A 26,906-nucleotide genomic window follows, 5' to 3' on the forward strand; every position below is an offset into this window, starting at 1 on the left:
AGAGCCTCTTTACTTATATAGGAGATAGGGCACTTATAATGTGGTGACAGAGTCTCTTTACTTATATAGGAGATAGGGCACTTATAATGTGGTGACAGAGTCTCTTTACTTATATAGGAGATAGGGCACTTATAATGTGATGACAGAGCCTCTTTACTTATATAGGAGATAGGGCACTTATAATGTGGTGACAGCCTCTTTACTTATATAGGAGATAGGACACTTATAATGTGGTGACAGCCTCTTTACTTATATAGGAGATAGGGCACTTATAATGTGGTGACAGAGCCTCTTTACTTATATAGGAGACAGGACACTTATAATGTGGTGACAGAGTCTCTTTACTTATATAGGAGATAGGGCACTTATAATGTGGTGACAGTCTCTTTACTTATATAGGAGATAGGACACTTATAATGTGGTGACAGAGTCTCTTTACTTATATAGGAGATAGGACACTTATAATGTGGTGACAGAGTCTCTTTTCTTATATAGGAGATAGGGCACTTATAATGTGGTGACAGAGTCTCTTTACTTATATAGGAGACAGGACACTTATAATGTGGTGACAGAGCCTCTTTACTTATATAGGAGATAGGACACTTATGATGTGGTGACAGAGCCTCTTTACTTATATAGGAGATAGGACACTTATAATGTGGTGACAGAGTCTCTTTACTTATATAGGAGATAGGACACTTATAATGTGGTGACAGCCTCTTTACTTATATAGTAGATAGGACACTTATAATGTGGTGACAGAGCCTCTTTACTTATGTAGGAGATAGGACACTTATAATGTGGTGACAGAGTCTCTTTACTTATATAGGAGATAGGGCACTTATAATGTGGTGACAGCCTCTTTACTTATATAGGAGATAGGGCACTTATAATGTGGTGACAGAACCTCTTTACTTATGTAGGAGATAGGACGCTTATAATGTGGTGACAGAGCCTCTTTACTTATATAGGAGATAGGGCACTTATAATGTGGAGACAGAGCCTCTTTACTTATATAGGAGATAGGGCACTTATAATGTGGTGACAGCCTCTTTACTTATATAGGAGATAGGGCACTTATAATGTGGTGACAGAGCCTCTTTACTTATATAGGAGATAGGACACTTATAATGTGGTGACAGAGTCTCATTACTTATATAGGAGATAGGACACTTATAATGTGGTGACAGAGCCTCTTTACTTATATAGGAGATAGGACACTTATAATGTGGTGACAGTCTCTTTACTTATATAGGAGAGGGCACTTATAATGTGGTGACAGAGCCTCTTTACTTATATAGGAGATAGGACACTTATAATGTGGTGACAGAGTCTCTTTACTTATATAGGAGATAGGGCGCTTATAATGTGGTGACAGTCTCTTTACTTATATAGGAGATAGGGCACTTATAATGTGGTGACAGCCTCTTTACTTATATAGGAGATAGGGCACTTATAATGTGGTGACAGAGTCTCTTTACTTATATAGGAGATAGGACACTTATAATGTGGTGACAGAGCCTCTTTACTTATATAGGAGATAGGACACTTATAATGTGGTGACAGAGCCTCTTTACTTATATAGGAGATAGGGCACTTATAGTGTGGTGACAGCCTCTTTACTTATATAAGAGATAGGGCACTTATAATGTGGTGACAGAGCCTCTTTACTTATATAGGAGATAGGACACTTATAATGTGGTGACAGCCTCTTTACTTATATAGGAGATAGGACACTTATAATGTGGTGACAGAGTCTCTTTACTTATATAGGAGATAGGACACTTATAATGTGGTGACAGCCTCTTTACTTATATAGGAGATAGGACACTTATAATGTGGTGACAGAGTCTCTTTACTTATATAGGAGATAGGACACTTATAATGTGGAGACAGAGCCTCTTTACTTATATAGGAGATAGGACACTTATAATGTGGTGACAGAGCCTCTTTACTTATATAGGAGATAGGACACTTATAATGTGGTGACAGAGCCTCTTTACTTATATAGGAGATAGGGCACTTATAATGTGGTGACAGAGCCTCTTTACTTATATAGGAGATAGGACACTTATAATGTGGTGACAGAGCCTCTTTAAGGCTCAGAGCCCATTTTTCAAATCTGACATATTTCACTTTATGTGGTAATAACGTCGGAATGCTTAAACCTATCCAAGCGATTCTGAGATTGTTTTCTCGTGACACATTGGGCTTCATGTTCGTGGTAAAATTTGGACGATATATTCAGTGTTTATTGGTGAAAAATTGCAAAATTTAGAGAATTTATAAAAAAAATAGCATTTTCCAGAATTTAAATGCATCTGCTTGTAAAACAGACGGTTATACCCCCCAAAATAGTTACTAGTTCACATTTCCCATATGTCTACTTTAGATTGGCATCGTTTTTTGAACATTCTTTTATTTTTCTTGGACGTTACAAGGCTTAGAACATAAACAGCAATTTCTCATATTTAAGAAAATTTCAAAAGCTTTTTTTTGAAGGTACCAGTTCAGTTCTTAAGAGGCTTTGAGGGGCCTATGTATTAGAAACCCTGATAAAACACCCCATTTTAAAAACTAGACCCCTCAAAGTATTCAAAACAGCATTTAGAAAGTTTTTTAACCCTTCAGGCATTTCACAGAAATTAAAGCAAAGTGGAGGTGAAATTTGCAAATTAAATTTTTCTTGCTGAATTTCAATTGTATTCAATTTTTTTCAGTAACAGAAGGTTTTACCAGAGAAACACGACTAAATATGTATTGTCCAGATTCTGCAGTTTTTAGAAATGTCCCACATGTGGCTCTACTGCGCTCGTGGACTAAAACACAAGCCCCAGAAGCAAAGAAGCACCTAGTGCATTTTGGGGCCTCTTTTTTTATTAGAATATATTTTAGGCAGCATGCCAGGTTTGAAGAGGTGTTGAGGTGCCAAAACAGTAGGAATCCCCCAATAGTGACCCCATTTTGGAAACTGCACCCCTCAAGGAATTAATTTATGGTTGTTGTTACCATTTTAACCCCACAGTTTTTACTCGGCACATATTTGAATTGGGTTATGAAATTAAAAAATGAAATTTTTTTCCTATAAGATGTCATTTTTTATAAAAATGTCTTCTTTACACAGGGAACAAAATACTCCATTTTGTTGCCCAATTTCTCCTGAGTGCAGCAATACTCCATTTGTGGTGATAAACTGCCGTTTGGGCCCATGGGTGGCCTCAGAAGGGAAGGAGCGCTGTGTTTTCTTTGGAGTTCAGATTTTGCTGGTTTGGTTTTCGGGTGCCATGTCACATTTGCAGAGCCTCAGAGGTATCAAAGCAATGGAAACCCACCAGAAGTGACCCCATTTTGGAAACTACACCCCTCAAGGAATTCATTTATTGGTGTTTTGACAATTTTAGACCACATAGTTTCTTCACAGAACTTAATTGAATTGGGCTGGGAATTTAAAAAAAATATATATTTTCCAATAATATGTAGTTTTAGCTCAAAAATTCTTATTTTCACAAGAAATAAAATACCCCATTTTGTTTCCCAATTTGTCCTGAGTACAGCAATACCCAATTTGTGGTGATAAACTTATGTTTGGGCCCATGGGAGGGCTCAGAAGGAAAGGACCACCATTTGGCCTACTGGTGATTTTCTGGTGCAAAGTCATGTATGCAGAAGCCCCTGCGGTACCAGTACAGTTGAAACCCGCAAGAAGTGACCCCATTTTAAAAACTACACCCTTGAGTCATTCGTCTAGAGGTGTAGTGAGCATTTTGACCGGAGACCTACACCCCATAAACTGTAATGTGGGTTCTCACAGGTGCGGCAATACCCTACATGTGGCTGTAATCAGCTGCCTGGGCACACAGCAGGGCTCAGAAGGGAAAGATGAGGGGGATAAACTGTGTGGAGTGCATCAGGGTAAGTAAAAATGGGGTAGATTAAAAATCAAGGGGTCTATGATAAATTTTAAAACACCCTTTCATACGGAGCCTTAGTTTTTCAGGACACGCGTCACATTGGTATATTGTGTCCTCCCTTATCCCCCTCTTATAGCAGACTTTGTACCTCTTGACTTTTTCCTTTCTTGCCAGTTTGGGGAACTTCTCCTGGAAAGTGTTGCCCTGGTACGATGCCTGTGGCCCCGCTTCCAGAAGTACTGGGTGCCCCCCCCTTCTTGGTCCCTAAAAATTAGTTTCTTGATAACCACCTCTTGAAACTCCAGGAAAGTTCCCCTCTGGCCTGTACATCGATGTAGCACGTACACATTGTACAATGCCATCTGTATGATGTGCCCGGCCAGCTTCTTATACCACACCGCATGGCGCTGTAGGGCTTCAGGACTTCATCTGACAAGTCCACCCGTCCCTTGTACCTATGGTAGTGAAGGATGTAAGTCTGGTATGGGGGTCTCTGTACTGGTACCTCGTACGGGTACATGGGTACTGGTGTGGCATCTCTCTCGTCTTGTACTTGACACACAATATGTTGCTGCTGGATTGTGCCCTGCTCTCGCCCCTTCTGAGTGTTTGCCCAAGCAGAGTCTTAGGGAGGCCTGTCAGATTTCTTCTAGCAGTGGCGCATTCCGCAGGACTTCTGGAAGCGAGGCAGTTGAAGAGTGGGACGCTGGTATAAAAATTATCCAGGTAGAGTTGGTAACCCTGGTCCAGCAGTGGGTGGACCAAATCCCACACAATTTTTGCATTAACTCCCAGTAAGGGGGGACATTCTGGGGGCTGAATACAGGTGTCCTTTCCTTCATATATCCTACATTTGTAGGTATACCCTGATGAACTCGCACAGCTTATACATCTTCACGCCATACCTTGCCCTCTTACCCAGCGGGTACTGGCGGAATTGAATCCTCCCTTTAAAATGTACCAGGGACTCCTCAATAGAAATACACTTGTCGGGGGTGAATGCTTGGGAAAACCGGGCACTGAAACGGTCTAATAAGGGTTTCCGTTTATACAAACGGTCAAAACTGGGGTCATCTCGGTGTAGGCAATGCTCATTAGGAGAAGCGAATTATTGCCTCATTTATTTTTTTAGGTTCAGTTCAGTTCTGAAGTTGCTTTGAGGGGCCCATATATTAGACACCCCTATGAAACACCCCATTTTAGAAACTTGACCCCTCAAAGTATTCACAACAGCATTTAGAAAGTTTATGAACCCTTTAGGTGTTTCACATGAATTTAGAGCAAAGTAGAAGTGAAATTTACATTTTTATTATTGTCAGAAAATCCTTTTTATACCATTTTTTTTATAACACAAAAGGTTTTATCAGAGAAACGCAACTCAATATTTATTGCCCAGATTCTGCAGTTCTGAGAAATATCCCACATGTGGCCCTAGTGCGGTAATGGACTGAAGCACCGTCCTCCGAAGCAAAGGAGCACCTAGTGGATTTTGAGCCCTCCTTTTTATTAGGCACCATGTCCGGTTTGAAGCGGTCTTGTGGTGCCAAAACATTGGAAACCCCCCAAAAGTGACCCCATTTTGGAAACTAGACCCCTTGAAGAATCTATTGTAGTTTTCTTGGGGTGCATGCGACTTTTTGATCAGTTTTTATTCTATTTTTAGGTGGCGCGGTGACTAAAAACAGCAATTCTACTATTGTTTGTTTTTTTATTCAATTTTTTTTACAGCGTTCACCGTGCGCTATAAATGACACATTCACTTTATTCTGCGGGGCGATACGATCACGGCGATACCAGATGTTTATAGGTTTTTTTTATGTCTTATGGCGTTTGCACAATAAAATACGTTTTGTAAACAATCATTCACTTTTTGTGTTCCTTATTCTAAGAGGCAGAACTTTTTTATTTTTCCATCAATAAAGCCGTGCGAGGACTTATTTTTTGCGTAACGAAATGTAGTTTCGATCAGGACCATTTTTAGGTACATGCGACTTTTTGATCTCTTTTTATTCCATTTTTTGGGAGGTGAAGTGACCAAACAATTGTGATTGTGGTTCGGTTTATTATTATTTTCTTTTACGGCGTTCACCGGGCGGGATAAATAATGAAATAATTTTGTAGTTCAGACCGTTACGGACGCGGCGATACCAATTATTTATAGTTTGTTTATCTCTTTTTATTAATAATAAAGGACTGATAAGGGAAAAAGGGGGATTTTTACTTTTCAAACTTTTATTTTCTTATTTTTACACTTTTTTTTTTTTACTTTGTCCCACTAGGGGACTTGAGGGCAGGAGGCCCTGATCGCTATTCTAATACACTGCACTACATGCGTAGTGCAGTGTATTAGAGCTGTCATCTACTCACTGACAGCAAGCCTAGTGGGTCCTGACTTCGTCAGGACCCACTAGGCCTCCGTCGATGGCAGCCAGACGCCATTGTTTGGTGTCCGGTTGCCATAGTTATAATCGCCGGACGCTATCGTGTAGCAGGCCGGCGGTGGTAACTTAACCCCTAAAAAGCTGCAATCACTATTGAATGCAGCTTTTAAGGGGTTAATCAGCGGGGACACAGCGATCAGTCGCCACTGTAGGAGCTGCGGCAGCTGCTGTACGAGACAGCTGCTGTCACAGCTCTTGTATGTGTCGGGAGGACGTCCGAAACGGCCGTTACTCTCGAGACGTACTATTAGGTCATGGAGCGCGAACGATACAGCTATCATGACCTAATAGTACGTCCAGGAGCGGGAAGGGGTTAATCAAGTGGGTCTGAGCTTCACCTCAGTGAGTGACCCGGACAGCCTGGCCTTTCTAGACGTCCGACTCTCTAGGGGTTTGGGAGGCAAGATTCAAACAGAGGTTTTCAGAAAATCTACTGCAACAAATAGTCTCTTGTGATGGGAGAGTGCCCACCCATGTGCCCTCAAACGAGGCATACCCAAGGGAAAATACCTCCGTCTCAGGAGAAATTGTTCTAATACGAAGACTTTTATGATACAAGCTGCAGATATGAGAGGAAGATTTAGAGAAACAGGATATCCGGATCATATTCTGAGGGATGCCTTCATTAACTGGTTCCCGACCGCTGGCTGTGTATTTACGGCCAGCGGTCAGGGACCTTAAAACCCGAGCCATAGACTTTTTACGGCTCGGGTTTTAACTTGCTGCCCGCGCGATCGGGCAGCTGAATGTTGGGTGTCCGGCTGTCAGTGACTGCCGGGACCCTGAGGAGAGGATAGAAGCTCAATGAACGCTGTGTATATGAATAGAGGCAGCGGCCACGCCGCTGTCTCTATTCCTCCTGGTGTTCATGTGACTGGTCACATGATCGCCGGGTACCGTTACTGATAGACTGCTGCTGGGTCTTACTAGACCCAGCACAGGCCTATTAGTGACAATCGTCACTATGAGAGGGCTGATTTCCCCGGTAACTGGGGCTGCTGTGCAGCTCCAGTTACAGTGGAAAAACATGGTGTAAAAGAAAGAAAAAAATATATAAAGTTCCCCAAAGGTGTTTTTTTTTTTTTTTTTTTTTTTTTATAAAAAGTTATTACCAAAAAAAAATATCTGAAACATAAAAAAGCTTATTTTTTTACTATTATTTTCTAACTTTATGAATAAAAATTCTAAAATAGCAAAAAGGATGTGTATAAAAACAATATAAAAAAAGAAATCTGCATTGTCTACGGAAAAAAACTCGTCGTTGGCCATTTAACTAACGCGTGCTAAAAAGGGCTAAACGGTGTCTGGTCCTGAAGGCTCAAAATAGCCCGGTCCTGAACTGGTTAATGCTATTAAAACCAAACATAGTGACCTACTAATACCCAAAGAAAAAACCCCTATAAAGAATAAGATGCGCATCATAGGCACATTCGATGGGGCACACGAACAGGTCAGAGAGGTTATCCAAAAACATTGGGGGATTCTCATGGAAGATGCTGACCTGACGGAAGCTCTGGGTGAGAGACCTTTAATCACTTTTCGGAAAAATAAGAGTGAGAGACAAATTGGTACAAAGCCACTAAAAACCAGTACCTGTCAATGACTGCTGGCTCAATAGAAGACCTATAGGGACCTTCAAATGTGGCAAATGCTTGGCCTGTGACTCCGTAATGACCTCAAAGGCTGTAGTGAGTACAACTGGTAGAGAATACATCTCTAGAGAATTCATTAATAGTTTATAAAAAGGGGTCATATATATGGCCAAATGCACATGCCCTATGGACTATATAGGTAAAACTAAACGCGAATTCAGGAGACATATTAGGGACCACTATAATGACATACTAAATAAAAAGATATTGCGAGACATGTCTGGGCAATGCATGGAGGTAACCCTAAGGTCATTCAATTTCAGGGAATACAGCACTTTGAACCGAATCCAAGAGGTGGAAACTGGGACAGGGACCTCTTACAAGTAGAGAGCTGTGCGGAGTGCATCAGGGTAAGTAAAACTGGGGTAGATTAAAAATCAAGGGATATATGATAAATTTTGAAGCACTTTCATACGGCGTATATTCATTGTCAGGACACTGCAGTAATGTTATAGTGTGTTTATGTGGCTGCACACAGCGATCTAGCTATATCACTATGTGCTGTGTAAATGAATGGAGAGAAGTGTATGACGCTGATTGGTCACTAATTGGTCAGCGTCATACACTCCTCTGTACAACGCCCACTTGGTCATATAGTAAAACACGCCCAGTTGTCCATTGAGAAACTCATTAGCATAAAGCGAATATAGGTCCTAATGATCGTTTTTCTAAATAAAAAACACTGGTGTTATCTACATTACAGCGCCGATCACATCATGTACCATATAGGCCACTTATAATGTAGTGACAGAGCCTCTTTAACCCCTTCCCTCTTTAGCCACTTTTGACCTTCCCGACAGCCTCATTTTTCAAATCTAACAAGTTTCACTTTATGTGGTAATAACTCTGCAATGCTTTTACCTATCCAAGCAATTTTGAGATTGTTTTCTCGTGACACATTGGACTTTGTTACTCGCAAAATTTGCTTGATATGTTTAGTATTTAATTGTAAAAAACACCCAAATTTAGCGAAAATTTGCAAAAATTAGCATGTTTCTCAACTTAACCCCTTCAGGACTGAGCCTGTTTTGGCCTTCAGGACGAAGCCGATTTTTCAAATCTGACATGTCCCTTTATGTGGTAATAACTCCGGAATGCTTTGATCTATCCAAGCGATTCTGAGATTGTTTTCTCGTGACATATTGTACTTTATGTTAGTGAAAAAATTTGGTTGATAAATTCAATATTTATTTGTAAAAAACACCAAGATTTGGAGAAAATGTGCAAAAATTAGCATTTTTCTAAATTTAAATGTATCTGCTTGTAAAACAGACAGTAATACCACACAAAATAGTTACTAGTTAACATCACCCATATGTCTACTTTAGTTTGGCATCATTTTTTGAACATTCTTTTATTTTTCTAGGACGTTACAAGGTTTAGAACTTTAGCAGCAATTTCTCATATTTTCAAGATAATTTCAAAAGGCGATTTTTACAGGGACCAGTTCAGTTCTGAAGTGGCTTTTGAGGGCCTTATATATTAAAGTCCCCTTAAATCACCCCATTTTGAAAACTGCACCCCTCAAAGTATTCAAAACCGCATTCAGAAAGTGTTTTAACCCTTTAGGCGTTTCACAGGAATTAAAGCAAAGTAGAGGTGAAATTTACAAATTTCATTTTTTTTTTTTTACAAAATTCATTTGTAATACATTTTTTTCTATACTACAGAAGGTTTTACCAGAGAAATGTAACTTATTATTTATTGCCCAGATTCTGCAGTTTTTAGAAATACCCCACATGTGGCCCTAGTGCGCTAATTTACTGAAATACAGGCCTCCGAAGCAAAGGAGCACCTAGTGGATTTTGGGGCCTCCTTTTTTTTTTTTAGCATATATTTCAGGTACCATGTCAGGTTTGAAGAGGTCTTGTGGGGCCAAAACAATAAAGACCCCCAAAAGTAACCTCATTTTGGAAATTACACCCCTCAGGGAATTTATCTAGGGGTATAGTTAGCATTTTGAACCCACAGTTTTTTTGCTAAATTTATTTGAATTGGTTTGTGAAGATGAAAATCTACTTTTTTTTTCTGAAAAAATGTAGAAATTTTTCATTTTTTCAAGGAATAAAAGAGAAAAAACACCCCAACATATGTAAAGCAATTTCTCCTGATTATAGCAATACCCCATATGTGGTAATAAACTGCTGTTTGGACCCACAGCAGGACTCAGAAGGGAAGGAGCACCATTTGGATTTTGAAATTCTGATTTTGCTGGAATAGTTTTCAGTGCCGTGTCGTGTTTGAAATGCACTGGAGGGAACAAAATAGTGGAAACCCCTGAAAAGTGTCCCCATTTTGGAAACTACACTCATCAAGGAATTTTTCTAGGGGTAAAGTTAGCATTTTGACTGAGTTCATTGGAATTATTCTGTAAAGGTAAAAATCTACTTTTTCTGAAGAAAGGTAGCCATTTTGAATTTTTACAAGGAATAAAGGAGAAAAAGCACCCCAACATTTGTAAAACAATTTCTCCCGATTACGGAAATATGCCATGTGTGGTAATAAACTGCTGTTTGGACCCACAGCAAGGCTTAGAAGGGAAGGAGCGCTATTTGGCTTTTGGAGCTCAAATTTAGCTGAAATGGTTTTTGGGTGCCATGTCGCATTTGCAAAGCCCCCGAGGGACCAAAACAGTGGACGCCCCCCAAAAGTGGAAATTACACCACTTAAAGAATCTATCTAGGGATATAGTGGCCATTTAGACCCCACAAGTCTTTTGCAGGATTTATTAGAATTAGGCCGTGAAAATGAATATCGACATTTCTTCCACTAAAATGTTGCATTTTTTCAATTTCACAAAGGATAAAGGGGGTAAAAGCTGCCCAACATTTGTAAAGCAATTTCTCCCGAGTACGGCAATACCCCACGTGTGGTCATAAATTTCATTAGAAAGTAATTAACCCTTTCTGGACTGATCCATTTTTTTCTTTTCCTTTTTTAGTTTTTTCCTCCCCGCGTTCCAAGAGCCACAACTTTTTTAATTTTCCGTCAATAGAGCGGTGTGAGGGCTTATTTATTGAGGGACGAGCGGTCGTTTTTATTGGTGCCATTTTTTGGTACATGCAACTTTTTGAGCACTTTTTATTACATTTTTAGGTAGAGGCAAGGTGACCAAAAAAAACAGCGATTTTTGCCGTTTTAAATGCTTTATTTTTCACGTGAGACGCTCCATACATCACACCCCACACTAAGACATGCTATGTTGTGGTGCGCGAAGGGGTTAATGCGCAGCGCATGGTGCAGAGTGAAAATTACAATTTTCCACTCATATGCCATTTTAGTGCACTACATGTTATGCCCAGTTTGTGCCACTGAAGACAAATACCTCATAAAATATTAACCGGGTTCTCCCGGGTATGGCGATGCCATATCTGTGGACGTAAACTGGTGTTTGGGCACACTGCAGGGCTCAGAAGGGAGGGAGCGCCGTTTGTCTTTTGGGGCGCAGATGTAGCTTGGTAGTTGTTCTGTTTGGGGTTTTACTGGTGTTTCAGTTTATAATGTGGGGGCATATGTTATCTGCGGGGTACATCAGGGTATAATAATGCAGTAAATAAATAATAATCCACAGATATGTGGCCAGTGTCGCACTGATAAATGGTGCCCGATCTTATCTGCTTTTGGACACTCTGCACATTTTGCATCGCCATATTCTGGGAGCCAGAACTTTTTTATTTTTTCACCACTGTCAGGGTCCGCTGTGTGAGGTTTTATTCTTTGCGGGACAATCTGTAGGTTTTCATTGGTACCATTTTGGGGTACCAGAAATTTTTTTGATCACGTTTTATTCCATTTTTTGGCAAGCAAGGTGACCAAAAAACATCAATTCTGACAATGTTTTTTATTCGTTTTTTTATGGCCTTCACCCTGGGCTATAAATTACCATTTTACTTTATTCTGCGGGTCGATAAGATTACGGCGATACCAGATGTATATAATTTTTTTATGTTTTGCAGCGTTTGTGCTATAAAATCCACTTATTTATAAAATAAATAATTTTTTGTGTCACCATATTCTGAGAGCCATAACTTTTTTTTTTTTTTTTCAGTCAAAAAAGCTGTGTAAGGGCTTGTTTTTTGCGGGATGGGATGTAGTTTGTATTGGTACCATTTTGGCGTACATGCCACTTTTTGATCATTTTTTATTGTATATTTTGGGAGGGTTGGTAACCAAAAAATTGTGATTCGGGCACTGTTTTTCGTTTATTTTTTTCGCGGTGTTCACCGTGCGGGAAAAAAAATATTACAGTTTTATAGTTGGGGTCGTTACGAACGCGGTGATACCAAATATGTGTACTTTTTTTAACGTGTTCATTTTTTTCCTATAATAAAAGACTTATTCTAGAAAAAAAAGCATTCTTGTTTATGTCACTTATAACTTTTATTTACACTTTTTAAAAACATTTTTATTATCTTCTTTTTTTTTTACTTTTTTTACTTGTCCCACTAGGGGACACTTAGACTGGCAGCTCTGATCGCTGCTGGAACATATTACACTACACACGTAGTGTAATGTGTTCTAACTGCCATTGTGACGTGACAGTCACACTGACAGGAAGGCTCGGAGGACCTGCCGGAGGCTGCTCCTCCGAGGCTTCCGTACATGGCAACCCGGAGGTCATTGTCTGGCCTCTGGTTGCCATGATAAGGTTTGCCAGCCCCCGCAAATGCATGTGGGGGGCTGCCGATCCGCTGTAAACCTCTTCAATGTGGTGATCGCAATCGACCACCGCATCAAAGTGGTTAATTGCCGATTTCAGCGGAGACAGGCCGCTGATCGGCAACAGGGAGAGCAGGACTGACACCCTGCACAGTTAACCGCTGCTGCAGTGTAGCGCCGCGCGGCGGTTAACTGTTAAAGCGTGGACGTAACTGCACGCCCAGGTGCACGAAGTTACTGCTCACCTGGACGTGCATTTACGCCAAGGTGCGGGAAGGGGTTTAATGTATCTGCTTGTAAGACAGGCAGTTATAACACACAAAATTGTTGCTCATTAACATCCCCCATTTGTCTACTTTAGATTGGCATCGTTTTTTGAACATCCTTTTATTTTTCTATGACCTCACAAGGCTTAGAACTTTAGCAGCAATTTTTCACATTTTCAAGAAAATTTCAAAAGGCTATTTTTACAGGGACCTGTTCAGTTGTGAAGTGGCTTTGAGGGCCTTATATATTAGAAACCCCCAAAATGTCACCCCATTTAAAAAATGTCACCCCTCAAAGTATTCAGAACAGCAATTAGAAAATTTCTTAACCCTTTAAACTTTTCACAGGAATTAAAGCAAAGTAGAGGTGAAATTTACAAATTTCATATTTTTTTAGCAGGAATTAATTTTTAATCCAATTTTCTTTATAACACAAAGTTTTACCAGAAAAATGCAACTCAATATTTATTGCCCAGGTTCTGCAGTTTTAGGAAATATCCCACATGTGGCTGTAGCGTGCTACTGGACTAAAGCACCGGCCTCGGATGCAAAGGAGCACCTAGTGGATTTTGGGGCCTTATTTTTATTCGACTATATTTTAGGCACCATGTCGGGTTTGAAGGGCTCCTGCGGTGCAAAAACAGTGGAAATCCCCCAAAAGTGACCCGATTTGGGAAACTACACCCATTGAGGAAATTATCTAGGGGTATAGTGAGCATTTTGACTGCACATGTTTTTTCAGAAATTATTGGAAGTAGAACCTGAAAATAAAAATCTACATTTTTCAAAGAAAATGTAGGTTTAGCTATTTTTTTTTCTCTTTTCCACAAGGACTGAAGGAGAAAAAGCACCATAAAATTTCTCCCGAGTAAAACCATACCCCACATGTGCTGATAAATGGCTGTTTGGACACACAGCAGGGCTTAGAAGGGAAAGAGCGCCATTTGGCTTTTGGAGTTCACATTTAGCAGGAATGGTTTGCGGAGGCCATGTCACATTTACAAAGCCCCTGAGGGGACAAAACAATGAAAACTCCCAACAAGTGACTCCATTTAGGAAACTACACCCCTTGAGGAATTCATCTAGGGGTGTAGTAATCATTTTGACCCCATAGATGTTTCATAGAATTTATTAGAATTTGGCAGTGAAAATAAAAACAATCCTTTTTCTTCAATAAGACGTAGCTTTAGCGCAAAATTTTTTGTTTTCTCAATAAATAAAGGAAAAAAGAACCCAACATTTGTAAAGCAATTTCTCTCGAGTGCGGCAATACCCCATATGTGGTCATAAACTGCTGTTTGGGCACACGGCAGGGCTCAGAAGGGAAGGAGCGCCATTTGGAGTGCAGATTTTGCTGGATTGGTTTCTGGGCGCCTGTGGGACCAAAACAGTGGAAACCCCCCAGAAGTGACCCCATTTTGGAAACTACACCCCTCAATGCATTTACCTAGTGGTGTAGTGAGCATGTTAACCTTGCAGGTGTTTTGTAGAAATTAGTGTGCACTCGATGTTGCAGAGTGAAAATTGGATTTTTGCCATAGATATGCCAATATGTGGTGCCTAGCTTGTGCCACCATAACAAGACAGCTCTCAATTATTATGTGGTGTTTCCCGGTTTTAGAAACACCCCTACATATGGCCCTAATCTTTTGCCTGGACATTCGACCAGGCTCAGTAGTGAAAGCGTACCATGCGAAATTGAGGCCTAATTTGTCGATTTACAAACTATTTGTTCACAATTGCAGAGGCTCAGATGTGAATTAATGAAAAGAAACCCCTGAGAAGTGACGCCAATTGGAAACTGCACCCCTCAAGGCATTTATTAAGGGGTGTAGTGAGCATTTTCACCCCACAGGTCTTTTCCATAAATGAATGCGCTGCGGATGCTGCAAATTAAAAATTTATATTTTTCCCTGGATATGCCATTTCAGTGGCAAATATGTCATGTCCAGCTTATGACGCTGGAGACACACACCCCAAAAATTGTTAAAAGGGTTCTCCCGGGTATGACGATGCCATATATGTGGAAGGAAACTACTGTTTGGGCACGCTGTAGGACTCAGATGGGAGGGAGCGCCATTTGGCTTTTGGAGAGCGGATTTTGCTTGGTAGTAGATTTGTTTGAGTATTGCTGTTGTTTCCATTTATAATGTGGGGGTACATGTGAGCTGGGCAGAGTACATCAGGGGCATAGTCAGGTGCTATAATAATGGGGTAAAAAAACAATAAAATGATCCATAGATGTGTGTTACGCTGTGGAGCAATCCTTTCTGCACAGGCCAGTTTCGCACTGATATATGGCGTCCTTTATTATCCCCCTTTTGGTCCGCACTCCGCACCTTTGCTTTTGGGGAATTTTCCTGGGAAAGTGTTGTCCTGCTATAATACGGGCACCCACGCTTCCAACGGATATGTTTGGGCCCTCCCTTCCTGGTTCCTTAATTTTAGGGCCTTGATAAATCGCCTCTTGAAAGAAATGTTCCCCTTTGGGCTGCACAACTGCATATTTTTTTTATTTCCTGACTTATTGGAGCCATAACTAATTTTATTTTTTCATAGACGTAGTGGTATGAGGGCTTTTTTTGCGGGACGAGCTGTAGTTATTATTGGTACCATTTTGGGGTACATGCGACTTTTTGATCACCGTTTATCCTATTTTTTGGGAGGCCAGGTAAACAAAAAACCGCAATTCTGGCACAGCTTTTTTTTAGTTTTTTTTTATACAGCGTTCACCACGCGTTATAAATTACATGTTAACTTTATTCTGCGGGTCAGTACGATTCCGGCGATACCTCATTTATAGAACTTTTTTTATGTTTTACAACTTTTTGCACAATAAAATTACTTTTGTAAAAAGAATGTATTTTTTCTGTCGCCAAGTTGTGAGAACCATAACTTTTTTAATTTTTTTTGTCGACAGAGCTATATGAGGGCTTGTTTTTTGCGAGACGAGCTATATTTTCTATAGGTACCATTTTTGGATACGTGCGACTTTTTGATCACTTTTTATTCCAATATTTGTAGGGCAAAGTGACTAAAAAACAAACTGGTATAGTTTTCTACAGGGTTTTTTTACGCTGTTCACCGCGTGCAATAAGTAATATAATATTTTGATACCTCAGGTCGTTACGGTCGCGGCGATACCAAATACGTATTTATTTATTTATTTTCAATAATAAAGGACTTCATAAGAGAAGAAGGGCGATTGTGTTTTATTTTGTTACTTGAAAAAAAGTGTAAAAAAAAAAAAGTGAAAACAATAAATTTCAAGTCCCACTAGAGAACTTGAAGTTCCAATTGTCTGATGTTTTTTTTTTCTAATGCATTGCACTACCTACGTAGCCCAATGTATTAGATCTGTCAGTTATTCACTGACAGCAAGCCGATTAGGCTTCGCCTCCCTGTGGGGCCTAATCGGCTTCCGTTATGGCAGAGCAGGAGGCCATTGTGTCTCCTGTTGCCATAGCAGCAGTTGCCAGTCCTGATTGCCTGTCAGGGCTGGCGATCTGCTAGTAACCGCTAAGATGCAGCGATCGCTTTCGATTGCTGCATCGAAGGGGTTAATGGCAGGGATCGGAGCTAGATCTGGTTCCTGCCGTTACAGGTGGATGTGTCTGGGTGATGACTGTATCATTGTGTGTGTCAGGTTCCTATAAGGTGTCAGGATCTCGCGGTCTATTTCTCCATGGAGGAGTGGGAGTATCTAGAAGGACACAAGGATCTGTACGAGGAGGTCATGATGGAGAACTACCGGCTGCGCACATCACAAGGTGAGAAGAGACAGATATATATGTTTGGCATTACTGTGGGCACAGGCTGGACTGGCGGTCATGTTGAGGCCTTAATACCATCATGTGCAGTACATATACACGTGTGTACAATGACATGTAATGTAGGATCTCCACAATTTTGGCTCCTTCTACATTACATTAGATCCCTACGTTTCGTGCTGCCGGCTGCTCATAACTCTGCATTAGTGGTCACATTACATTTGACAGCGCTGGCGGCCATTCTTTATACAGGAGCCATGAAGACTAGCAGGACGCGCTGTCTCCTAATGCAGAGTTGTGGACATCCGCCAGCGCGGACTATGGGCAGTCTGTGCTGTAGTCAGAAGTAAACCTGGTAATACAAGTCATGTAGAAAGACGATTATCGTCACACTCCGGCAGTATAATAGTTTTCTATATAATGACAGTATAACCGGAGGTTCTCTTTAATATTACAAGTTATGGGTATTAGATTCTGGAGATGGGACGGTGATCCAGGGATTTGTTGTTATTTCCAGATTTGGAGTCTGGGAGGAGTTTTCCCCTAATGAGACAATTGTCACCCACCTCATGGGGGTTTTGTCTTCCTCTGGATCAACACGGTCGGATTATAGGTTGGATCTGATGGACTGGCGTCTTTTTATAACCTTATTAACTATGTTGTGGGTGAGGTCATGACGTGTGTGACGCCGACTCTTCCAACTCCAGCTCCACTGGTACCTCTGTCAATTAGCCGCTTCTAAGTGCTGGGGATATTCGGCTATTATGCCATGCCGTTATCATTCAGCCCACCTTGTTGAGCTGAACTGTGACGCCGTGACCCTGGGCACCCACTGGGCTGACATACCGTCATTGACGACTCGGCTAAGAGTGGGTCCCGTGTATCCATGTTCATCACCTTAGATGTGTTCGATATTCTTGTTCTCCTCTGTTAGACACAGGACCCGCTCTCAGCCGAGTCGTCAGGTCACTTCACTAATGGATTTGGTTGATGGCGAATGATCCAGCTTCTGTGTATAGAGGAGACATAACAGCTGTATTGTTAAATGCCAAAAAAAGTTTCATAAAAGTAAATTCAAAAGAAAAAGTGTTTAATCACCTAAAATCTTTTTTTATATATATATATATATATATATATATATATATATATATATATATATATATATATATATATATATATATATATATATAAAAAAAATAATTGAAAGAAAATATTGCCTACGGCGGTGTACACAGCCTTTAAGAGGCTAATAAGCAGCCGATTTGCAATTTGCTTTGGTAATTCACAGTCTACTTTAGGCCGGCGGCTTACAAGGTGCAGGAACATTGACCCAGGTAGTGAGGACCTCAACATTGTAATCTCGGCTCTGATCAGTAAACATAGAAGTGTAGGGTGAAGTATCTGATATATAGACAGATATACAGTAGTCATGTATTCAGTCACTGTGTGTTTCCTATAGATGGATCCAGTAGGAGAAATCCACCAGAGAGATGTCCCAGTCCTCTGTATTCCCAGGACTGTCCAGAGGAAAATCACAATGTCCCAGAGGATCATCAGGTAGATGGTGCCAATGTCTCATCTAAATATGACTATAAAGTAATTGAACCCAAATTCAATTTACATTTTTTTTCCCTCTTGTTTCTATTTAGGTTGAAAACCTGATTGATATTAAGGTTGAGATTAAAGATGAAGCAGAAGAGGAGACGGATTTAGTGGCTGAGCAGCAGTGTAAGGAGGGGGGGGGGACGTTCATTAGTTGTAAAGACAAACCTATTTTGAGGGTCACATAGATACTACTCCCATCATCTCATCACGTGTAGACAATCTATGCCATCACTGTGTATTTCCTACAGATGTATCCAGAAGGAGAAAACCACCAGGGAGATGTCACGGTCCTATGTATTCCCAGGACTGTCAAGAGGTAAATCACAATGTCCCAGAGAATCATCAGGTAGATGAAGCTGAGCCCTATACCAGATCTATATAGGGGGGTGTGGAGCTTTTTGGTAGCGCCGGTCATAGATGTGGTCATAGATTTTGGTGGTTTCTTATGTTGATCTGTTAGATTCTTCGCACTCTCTGCTGTATTGTACTGAATTGTTACATATGTGAAATCGGGGAAGATCTGACTAATATTAAACCGGAGGATGAAGAAGAAGGAGCGGGTGAGGGGTGATCAACAGTGTAAGGGTATGTTCACACGGCCTATTTTCAGCCGTTTTTCGCGCCTTAAACCTACCGAAAAATGGCTAAAAATCGGAAGGAAAACGCCTACAAACATCTGCCCATTGATTTCAATGGGAAATACGGCATTCTGTTCCAACGGGGCATTATTTCACGTCTCATTTTCAAATAACGGAGCGTAAAAAGATGTCCCGTAAAAAGAAGTGCATGTCACTTCTTCAGGCGTATTTTATGGACTGTTTACCCATTGAATTCAATGGGTGGCGTAAAATAAAGTTTGCAGTAGTTTGGCACACATTTGGAGCGTAATTTGAGGCATTTGCACCTCAAATAACGCTTCAAAAAACGGCTCAAACTTTGGAAACCCCGCCCAAGGGGAGTTGCCAAAGCAGCCATTTTCAAAGGTGATTTTATGGTGCTAAGAAGCATTTTTACACCAAAAACTGAAGGTGCTTCCCAATGGATATTACACTATGCAACTGACTATTGCAACTATATATATATATAATATATATATACACACACACACACACGTTTTTTTGTTCACTTTAAATTCAAATCGTATCACTGCCTGTATGAACGATTAAAAATTAAATTTTATTGAGGTAAGTAGCTAACAATATGGATTCACAGGCCCTACATGACCCACATTTAAACATTTTTTTTACCCCCTCTTGCCCACATGTAGTGGCATGTGAAGCCCCTCCTCTTTAGACTTCAAGCCCCCTATATATACACTCTGAGGGCTCATATAGTGTAGGGTTCCTGTAAGCACAGACTTTTTTAATTTGTACTTATTGTCTCTGGCCCGCCCTATGTGTATTTTTACTGACCATATGTGATCCTTTTGCTCTATTTGTAATAGTGGCAATGATCTGCCATCTAGTTTTCTCACTTCTGCTGCCGCTGTTTTTCTCACAGTGGACATTTGTATGGCCGCCTATAAATCCCTAGATACTAGGTATGCCCGTTGTTCCTTACTTGTGGTTGGTTAGCGGGTCCGGAGGCTCGCCCCTTGCTTGTGACGTCAGTCCTGACGGTCGCATGCGGGGATTGGCTGGACGGACGCCTCATCACCGCTAGGTGGGAGGGACATTACTTATTTATGTCCGGCTCGGGTGCGACCAGCTGACTAGTGTCGTGCATGAGCCGGGTGAATGCAGAGCACGCAATAGGTGCTCACCGGCTATTAGGTGTCTAACTATAACAGTAAATGTGACCCCTGATGATGCACTCTGTAAACTGGGGGTGCAGAAACGTGTAGGGACGCAACTATGTGACTAGGGCGTTATACCATAATAAATAAGGGAGAGCGATACGTTGGCACCTGAGGTGCACATAGGTGTGTGATACCTGCTTTGTACCCCCCTCTCTGGTCACTTTGCTTACACCTGTTCAGTAATCTGGCTATTTAGCCTGTGTTTTATTGTTTTGACTTGCCTCAATAAAATTCAATTTTTAATCTTTCATACAGGCAGCGAGCAGAACGTACCGGAGGATGCATATCAATGTGAATGCACTGATCTCCGAGGTAAGGACCACATTCAGCAAACTATGGTGTTTTTTTTTTTTTTTTTGTATCCATGTTTTTAGGGCTCATAATGGTTGTGTAAAGCTGCACACACTATGCAAGTACAAACATGTGTGTAGCCACTTATTATTATTGTAAGTAAGGTGTTCCTGAAATGTGTGTGCAGTAATATACGTTCTGAAGTTTTAGAGGCCTCAATGCAATTTTTACAAGGTTCCCTAAAAGCAATGGTTTTTAAACAATAATTTTTTGTCCACATGCACAGATGCCATTTGGCGCACTCAGATTTCACGGCCCATGTGTACCAGTTATTAACTGTGCCAACTTTTTTCTCTGTGTTAATGTCCTGCTTGTAAAAATTTGAATAAAGGATACCAGGATTCCCTTAGTTTTAATGGCCATGCACAGTATTTGTTCAAATATATGAACATATTTGTGCAAAGTGTTTTTTGTGGTAAAGTTTGTTCCAAATATTCAGTCTATGTGCTTCTTTCATTAACCCCTAGCCGCACCACTCAGTAAATATACGTCGTCACGGGAGGTTACTTCCCCCACAAGGACGTATAGTTACGGAGTCATTCCCGGTGAACACTGTCGGCGACAGTGTGCATCGGGAACCGGGTGGTCAGTTGTCTCCGATGACTGACACTCCACTCTTGACGGCCAGCAGTCCTTTGCCGCTTATTTTGGCAATTAGCCCTTTAAATGTGGCGATCAATTACGATCACCGCATTTAGGGGGTTTGTAGCACATCGGCAGCCCTCATGCAATCGTGGGGGTTTCCATGGCAACCGGAGGCCAGACAACGGCCTCCGGGTCTACCATGTATGGAAGCCTATGAGGACCACAATGTGCTGTCACTTACTCACACATTAACTTTACTGAAGTGTCTTTGAGAGTGAATAGACATCACCTCCAGCCAGGACTCGATGTCTATTCACAATCCCGACACTTTGGTAACGTTTGTGTGGGACTTACACATCACATCGAGATCACGATTGCTGTCATTAAGTCCCACACAATTGTTACCGAAGTGTCGGGATTGTGAATAGACATCACGTCCTGGCTGGAGGTGATGTCTATTCACTCTCAAGACACTTCAGTAAAGTTAATGTGCGAGTAAGTGACAGCAAGCGTGATCTCGCAAGATCACGATGTGCTGAGTACATGAATGGAGAGAGAAGTGTATGACCATTCACACACACATACAGTGTGTGTGTGTATATATGCATATATATATAAGTTTTGAGACACCAGACACATGCCATTCTAAATCGATAAGGTTTTAATATGGAGTTGGTCCCTATTTTGTAACTAAAGCAGCTTCCACTCTTCTGGGATGGCTTTCTACAAAATTTTGGAGTTTGTCTTTGGGAATTCCTGCCCGTTCAGGAGAGCATTTGTGAAATTTCTAATACATTCCGAAGGTGTTCGATAGGGTTAATTTTAGGGCTCTGTGCGGGTCAGTCAAATTCTTCCACACCAACCATCCCTTTATAGACCTTGTGCATTGGGGCACAGTCATGCTGAAACAGAAAAGGGCCTACCGCAAACCATTCCAACAAAGTTAGAAACATACAGTTCAAAATGTCTTGGTGTGCTAATGTTTTTTAAGATTTCCCTTGACTTCCTAAGTGGACCCCTGAAAAACAATTCCATAGCATTATCGCTCATCCACTAAACTTAACAGTTGGCACAATGCATTAAGGCAGGCAATGTTCTCCTGGTATTTGCCAAACAAAGGCAGACAGAAGTGTGATTTGTCACTCCACAAAGCACATTTCCAATGCTCCAGAGTCCAGTGGCAGCGTGCTGTTAACCACTCCATCGGACACCTGGTATTGTGCTTGGTAGTGTACAGCTTGCATACAGCTATGGAAACCCATGCCATTAAACTCGGGGGACACAGTTTTTGTGCAGATGTTAATGTCAGAGGAGATACGGAGCTCTGCAGTTATTAGGTCAGCCGAGCGTTGGCGAACGTCATGTACTGTGCGCCTCCGCACTCGACAACTCCGGTCTGTAACGTTACATTAGTCTGACACTTTGTGGCTAAGTTGCTGTCGTTTCTAAACGCTTCTACTTTGCAATAACACCACTCACTGTTAATCGTGGAATATCTAGAAGGAAAAAACATTTCAGGAACTTACTTATTGCAATGGTAACATAATATTACAGTACCACGCTCGAATTCAGTGAGTTTTTGTTTTTTTTAGAACACATTCTTTCACAAGTGTTTGCAAAGGTGACTGCATGGCTAGGTGCTTGATTTTATACACCTGTGGCAAAGGGACTGAAGGAATTACCTGAATTCATTGATTCAGGCTGGGTTCACACCGTGTGGTAAAAATAAAAAAAATTTGGACCGCAATGTGAACCCAACCTAAGAGGTGTGTCCCAATACTTTTGTCCATATAATGTTAGTGTGACCTGGCATTGTAATCCTGCTAGTGATGATAATAATATGTAAGCTGAGAAGGGATCTCTACAGAACAGGAAGGGTCAGTCTACTATAAATGGTGGATCCTGTGTTATACACGCCTCAAAATTGAAATTGCAACGCCAAGAAGGGCAGGTTGTAAGGTTATGCAAATCGAGGAAGTAGCAGATATCGGTAAGATCTGCAAATGATAAAATTTTCAAGCACCTCCAAAGTGTCCCAGAAGCGGTTTTTCAACAGGCTAATGCCAGGCTATATGCTTCTCGTGCTACTGTGAGCAGCCTGCACGGCCTAAATGTACTTCCGTGGCCTGCGTGTTTTCGGACTTGTCTCCCATTGAACGCATCTGGGATGTCATTGGTCGGCAATTGCAAATGGAGCAGCTGCTAGCAGCAAATCATGATGATTTGCATGCCCATGTGCATTCATAGTGGCATACCATTAATAACGTCATTGATAGCATGCCAAGGTGTGTGTGTGTGTGTTTCTGCACGTTGCGCTCATACTCGATACTGAAATATACAAGAAGTTTGGGGAAAAAAATGTCCTTTTTTTTTTTTTTTTGGGGCATTTTCATATCATTAGCATGTGCCTCGAAACTTTTCCTCCTTCGTGTGCAATTTCAATGTTCAGGATTGTACATATAGGTGTTATACCAGTCAGTGTAATCCTGCCTGTAATTATAATGAGATGACTGCTGAGAAAAGATCTCTACAGAACAGGAAGGATCAGTCTATTATAAATGGTGGATCCTGTTATCTATATATAAGTGGTACCTGTCAGTGTAATCCTGCCTGTGATGATACTGAGATGGCTGCTGAGAAATTATCTCTATAGAACAGAAAGGGTCAGTCTATTATAAATGGTGGATCCGGTTTTATATATATATATATATATATATATATATATATATATATATATATGCGGTACCTGTCATTGTAATCCTGCCTTTGATGAGGAGTGTAGAAAGTGGTACCTACAGAACAGGAAGTTTCAGTGTATTGTGAGGATTGGAGGCCAGCGGATTTGTCGCACATTTCACCTATTTCAATGTAGAAGGGTTGAAGTCCAAGGTGAATCCGTGGCAAAATCCACATGTGGATTCACCACAGATTTGCGCCAAAAACTCACAATGGAAAATTTCTGTCATATGTGAACCCGGCCTAAATATTTGATGGCTACCATGTTGTGTGTATGTCTCTGACCTATAGAAGGGGTTCAAATCACCCGGAAATCTTTAGTATTGTTTAGACCTCCAATAAAGCTTTAAAACGTAGAAAAGTTCTGGTGCTTCATGCGCCAGACGAGTGCCTCTTTTATTTTTTTTTTTACATGGAATCCTGTCTAGTTGTCTGCTGATTCACAAAAGTCCCGGCGAGCCGAGTATTGCACATAAGGGGTACCGGCAGCATCCTCATTACATACATGCTCTAATATAGCGTTGTACACCTAAAGGTGAGCCCCATACCCACTGATTTTATTGTGGCTATGTTTAATGTACTTATCCTATGTAGTGCAGTTCTGTTAATTTTCTAGACTTTATTACTTTTTTTTTATTTTTCCCCTGAATTTGGGTGAGAATATTGCAGTCCTTCCTCCAATTCTTCGTGGCTTCAAGATTTGGACAATTCTCTTTTTACATTTACAGTATGGAATTTCCATTCATTTTTTGTTCATTGCGTTAGACAAAAGAAAACATAATCTCTACATTCCTGTGCAAATATGAAGCAACCTATGAGTCTGAGAATATTATTCATGTCATCTGGGCCAAGGAAAATCAATCTCTCTCCTCAGTCCATCTAAAAGGATCAGAATACACGGTTGTAGACTTCCTCTGCCGGAAACATCCAGATCTGCTGTCTTAAACAAAGAAGTTTTTTTTAGGAACATGGATCTAGTATATGCCTATGCGTGGCCACCCCTTCAATCATTCTCCGCCATGATGCAGCAAACCACTCTACAAGCGGGTCAGGGGACCTCTATATTCCACATAGGTGCGAGTGCCAGAGGCCGGACCTGAATCTACCAGACATTTACAGCATATCCTGTGTTGGGAATACTCCTTTATTCTGCTCTACATTGCAGTTTCCCGCTTCTCTATGTTTTTAAGGTGTCATGACACCCTGTGTTGTCTCCAAGGCAGCCAATCTTCACCATGTGATGTGACATCATTGCCTTATATACCTTTTAGTTACATTGATCAAACACAATTCAATGAACACTGAGAATAACAAAAAACATTGTGAGAATCAATCACTTTATTAACTGGTTCCCAACCGCTGGCTGTGTTTTTACTGCCAGCGGTCAGGGTCCTTAAAACCCGAGCCATAGACTATTTACCGCGCAGGTTTTAACTTGAGTGACTGCCTGGGACCCTGAGGAGAGGATAGAAGCAGCTTTCGCTGCTTCTGTCTTCTCCGATCTCTTTTACACAGCGCTCAATGAACGCTGTGTCTAGGAATAGAGGCAGCGGCTGTGCCGCTGTTTTGGTCCCGGTGTTCATGCGACTGATCACATGATCGCCGGGATGCCGTTCGTGGCAGACTGCTGCTGGGTCTAACTAGCCCTACTCATGACAATGAGAGGGCTGATTTCCCCTGTAACTGGGGCTGCTATGCAGCCCCAGTTACAGTGGAAAAGATGGTGTAAAAAGAAAAAAAATATATAAAGTTCCCCAAAGATCTTTTCTGACCTTTTGAGGGACAGACCATAGCAATAAAAAGTGCAAAAAAAAAAAATACACATAAAATACCCACCCCAGGGGGGCGTGGCTGGATGAGCTGGAGAGCAGACGTGCTTGAGGGAGCTCTCCACAAGCCTGAGCAAAAAAGGGACAGACTGCACATTTAAATGGGTAAAAAGCGAGCAAAAAAAGGCCCCACGGGGGACCCAGACCCACGGGGGTGCAGACACCCCAATTTAGAACTTTTTGCCGCCGGCATGGAGTGCAGTCCCGCCCGACTTGCTGCTAACCTGGAGGAGCTGCTTGATACGGAGGTGGAGAGGGAAGCGGCACGAGCATCCGAATCCCTGACTGAGGGAGATGACCGGGAGAGGAGGCCACTTACCCGAGTCGGCTGGAACGACGAGGAGGAGCCAAGATGGCGGCGGCCAGGACCGAGGTGAGATGATGCCCGTGCCTCTGCTGGATGATGCAGAGCGCTCCCCCAGATGTGGCTCAGTGGAGCCGGCAGTGAGACGGAGAAGGGAAATGCCACAGGAGACAGGAGTGTGAGGAGGAATGGCCGGGCAGGAACGGCGCCAGCAGGGGAGGTCACGGATCGGCTACCGCTGGCACCTCGTGGCGAAGCCAAGATGGCGGCCGGGACCGGAAGCATGCAGGGGCAGATGGCGCTGGGGAGGAGAGAGGCAGTGCGGCAGCCTGCTCTCCGACGCAGGTCACGGGTCGAGACAGGGGAGAGGTGGTCCAGCGGGCCACGCCGGGAGAGATACCGGAACGGAGTCATGCCATGGCTCAGGAAGATCTCGGGGCTGAGGACGGAGAAGAGAGCTCCTCGGAAGGAGTGACACCCCCTGTAACCTGCAGACGACAGCGACTCAGGGGAACTGTGGGAGAGAGGTCCTCTCCTTTTCCCTCCAGTGATGGGAGTATGATGGGAGAACTGCCGCCACCGGACAGAGCAGCCCAGACGCTCAGAGGTCATCCAGAATTACAGGCTTTGCTGGTGCTTTTACCTTCTAAAAGGGATATGGAGGAGATGGCGGCCGATTTAAAAGTGGCGTGGCGCTGAGACCTGCACGTGGTCCAGTCAGAGGTATCTGCCCTAAGGGCTAAAGTTAGTGCATTGGAATCCTGGAAAGACTCTGTGTCTACGTCTATACAACAGCTTACTGAGGCGCAGAGAGCCTCTGCCTCACAGCAGCGACAAATGCAAGGGCAACTGGACGACCTGGAAAACAGAAATAGGAAGAATAATATCAGTCTGCGAGGCTTGCCAGAGGCGACTAAAACGGCTGACTTAATACCAACGCTGACAGGCATTTTTAAAAGCTTACTTCACCGGCCCGTGGACACCTATATAGAAATAGAT

The 26,906-nt window shown here is 41.9% G+C and overlaps 2 protein-coding genes across 5 annotated transcripts in view; both read left to right on the plus strand.

Moving 5' to 3' along the window:
• Positions 1-26,906, plus strand: part of LOC142655905 (uncharacterized) — a 523,874-nt gene that overhangs the window by 233,553 nt on the left and 263,415 nt on the right. The gene's annotated exons all lie outside the window — the stretch shown is intronic.
• The window catches only part of LOC142667560 (uncharacterized), a 69,361-nt gene that overhangs the window by 18,979 nt on the left and 23,476 nt on the right, over positions 1-26,906 (plus strand). Inside the window, exons 2-7 of one of the 4 annotated variants that reach the window (XM_075847079.1) lie at positions 8,268-8,354; positions 16,576-16,699; positions 18,159-18,256; positions 18,349-18,427; positions 18,553-18,620; positions 20,358-20,414. In XM_075847079.1, the coding sequence (XP_075703194.1) occupies positions 16,615-16,699; positions 18,159-18,256; positions 18,349-18,427; positions 18,553-18,620; positions 20,358-20,414 (387 nt within the window). In that variant the 5' untranslated portion in view covers positions 8,268-8,354; positions 16,576-16,614. Of the gene's footprint in view, positions 1-8,267; positions 8,355-16,575; positions 16,700-17,233; positions 17,313-18,158; positions 18,257-18,348; positions 18,428-18,552; positions 18,621-20,357; positions 20,415-26,906 lie in introns of those variants that run through there. The other 3 variants (XM_075847082.1, XM_075847080.1, XM_075847081.1) reach the window with 3 other exon arrangements.

Source organism: Rhinoderma darwinii, chromosome 1 (genome assembly GCF_050947455.1).
Source record: "Rhinoderma darwinii isolate aRhiDar2 chromosome 1, aRhiDar2.hap1, whole genome shotgun sequence".
Taxonomy (NCBI): domain Eukaryota; kingdom Metazoa; phylum Chordata; class Amphibia; order Anura; family Rhinodermatidae; genus Rhinoderma; species Rhinoderma darwinii.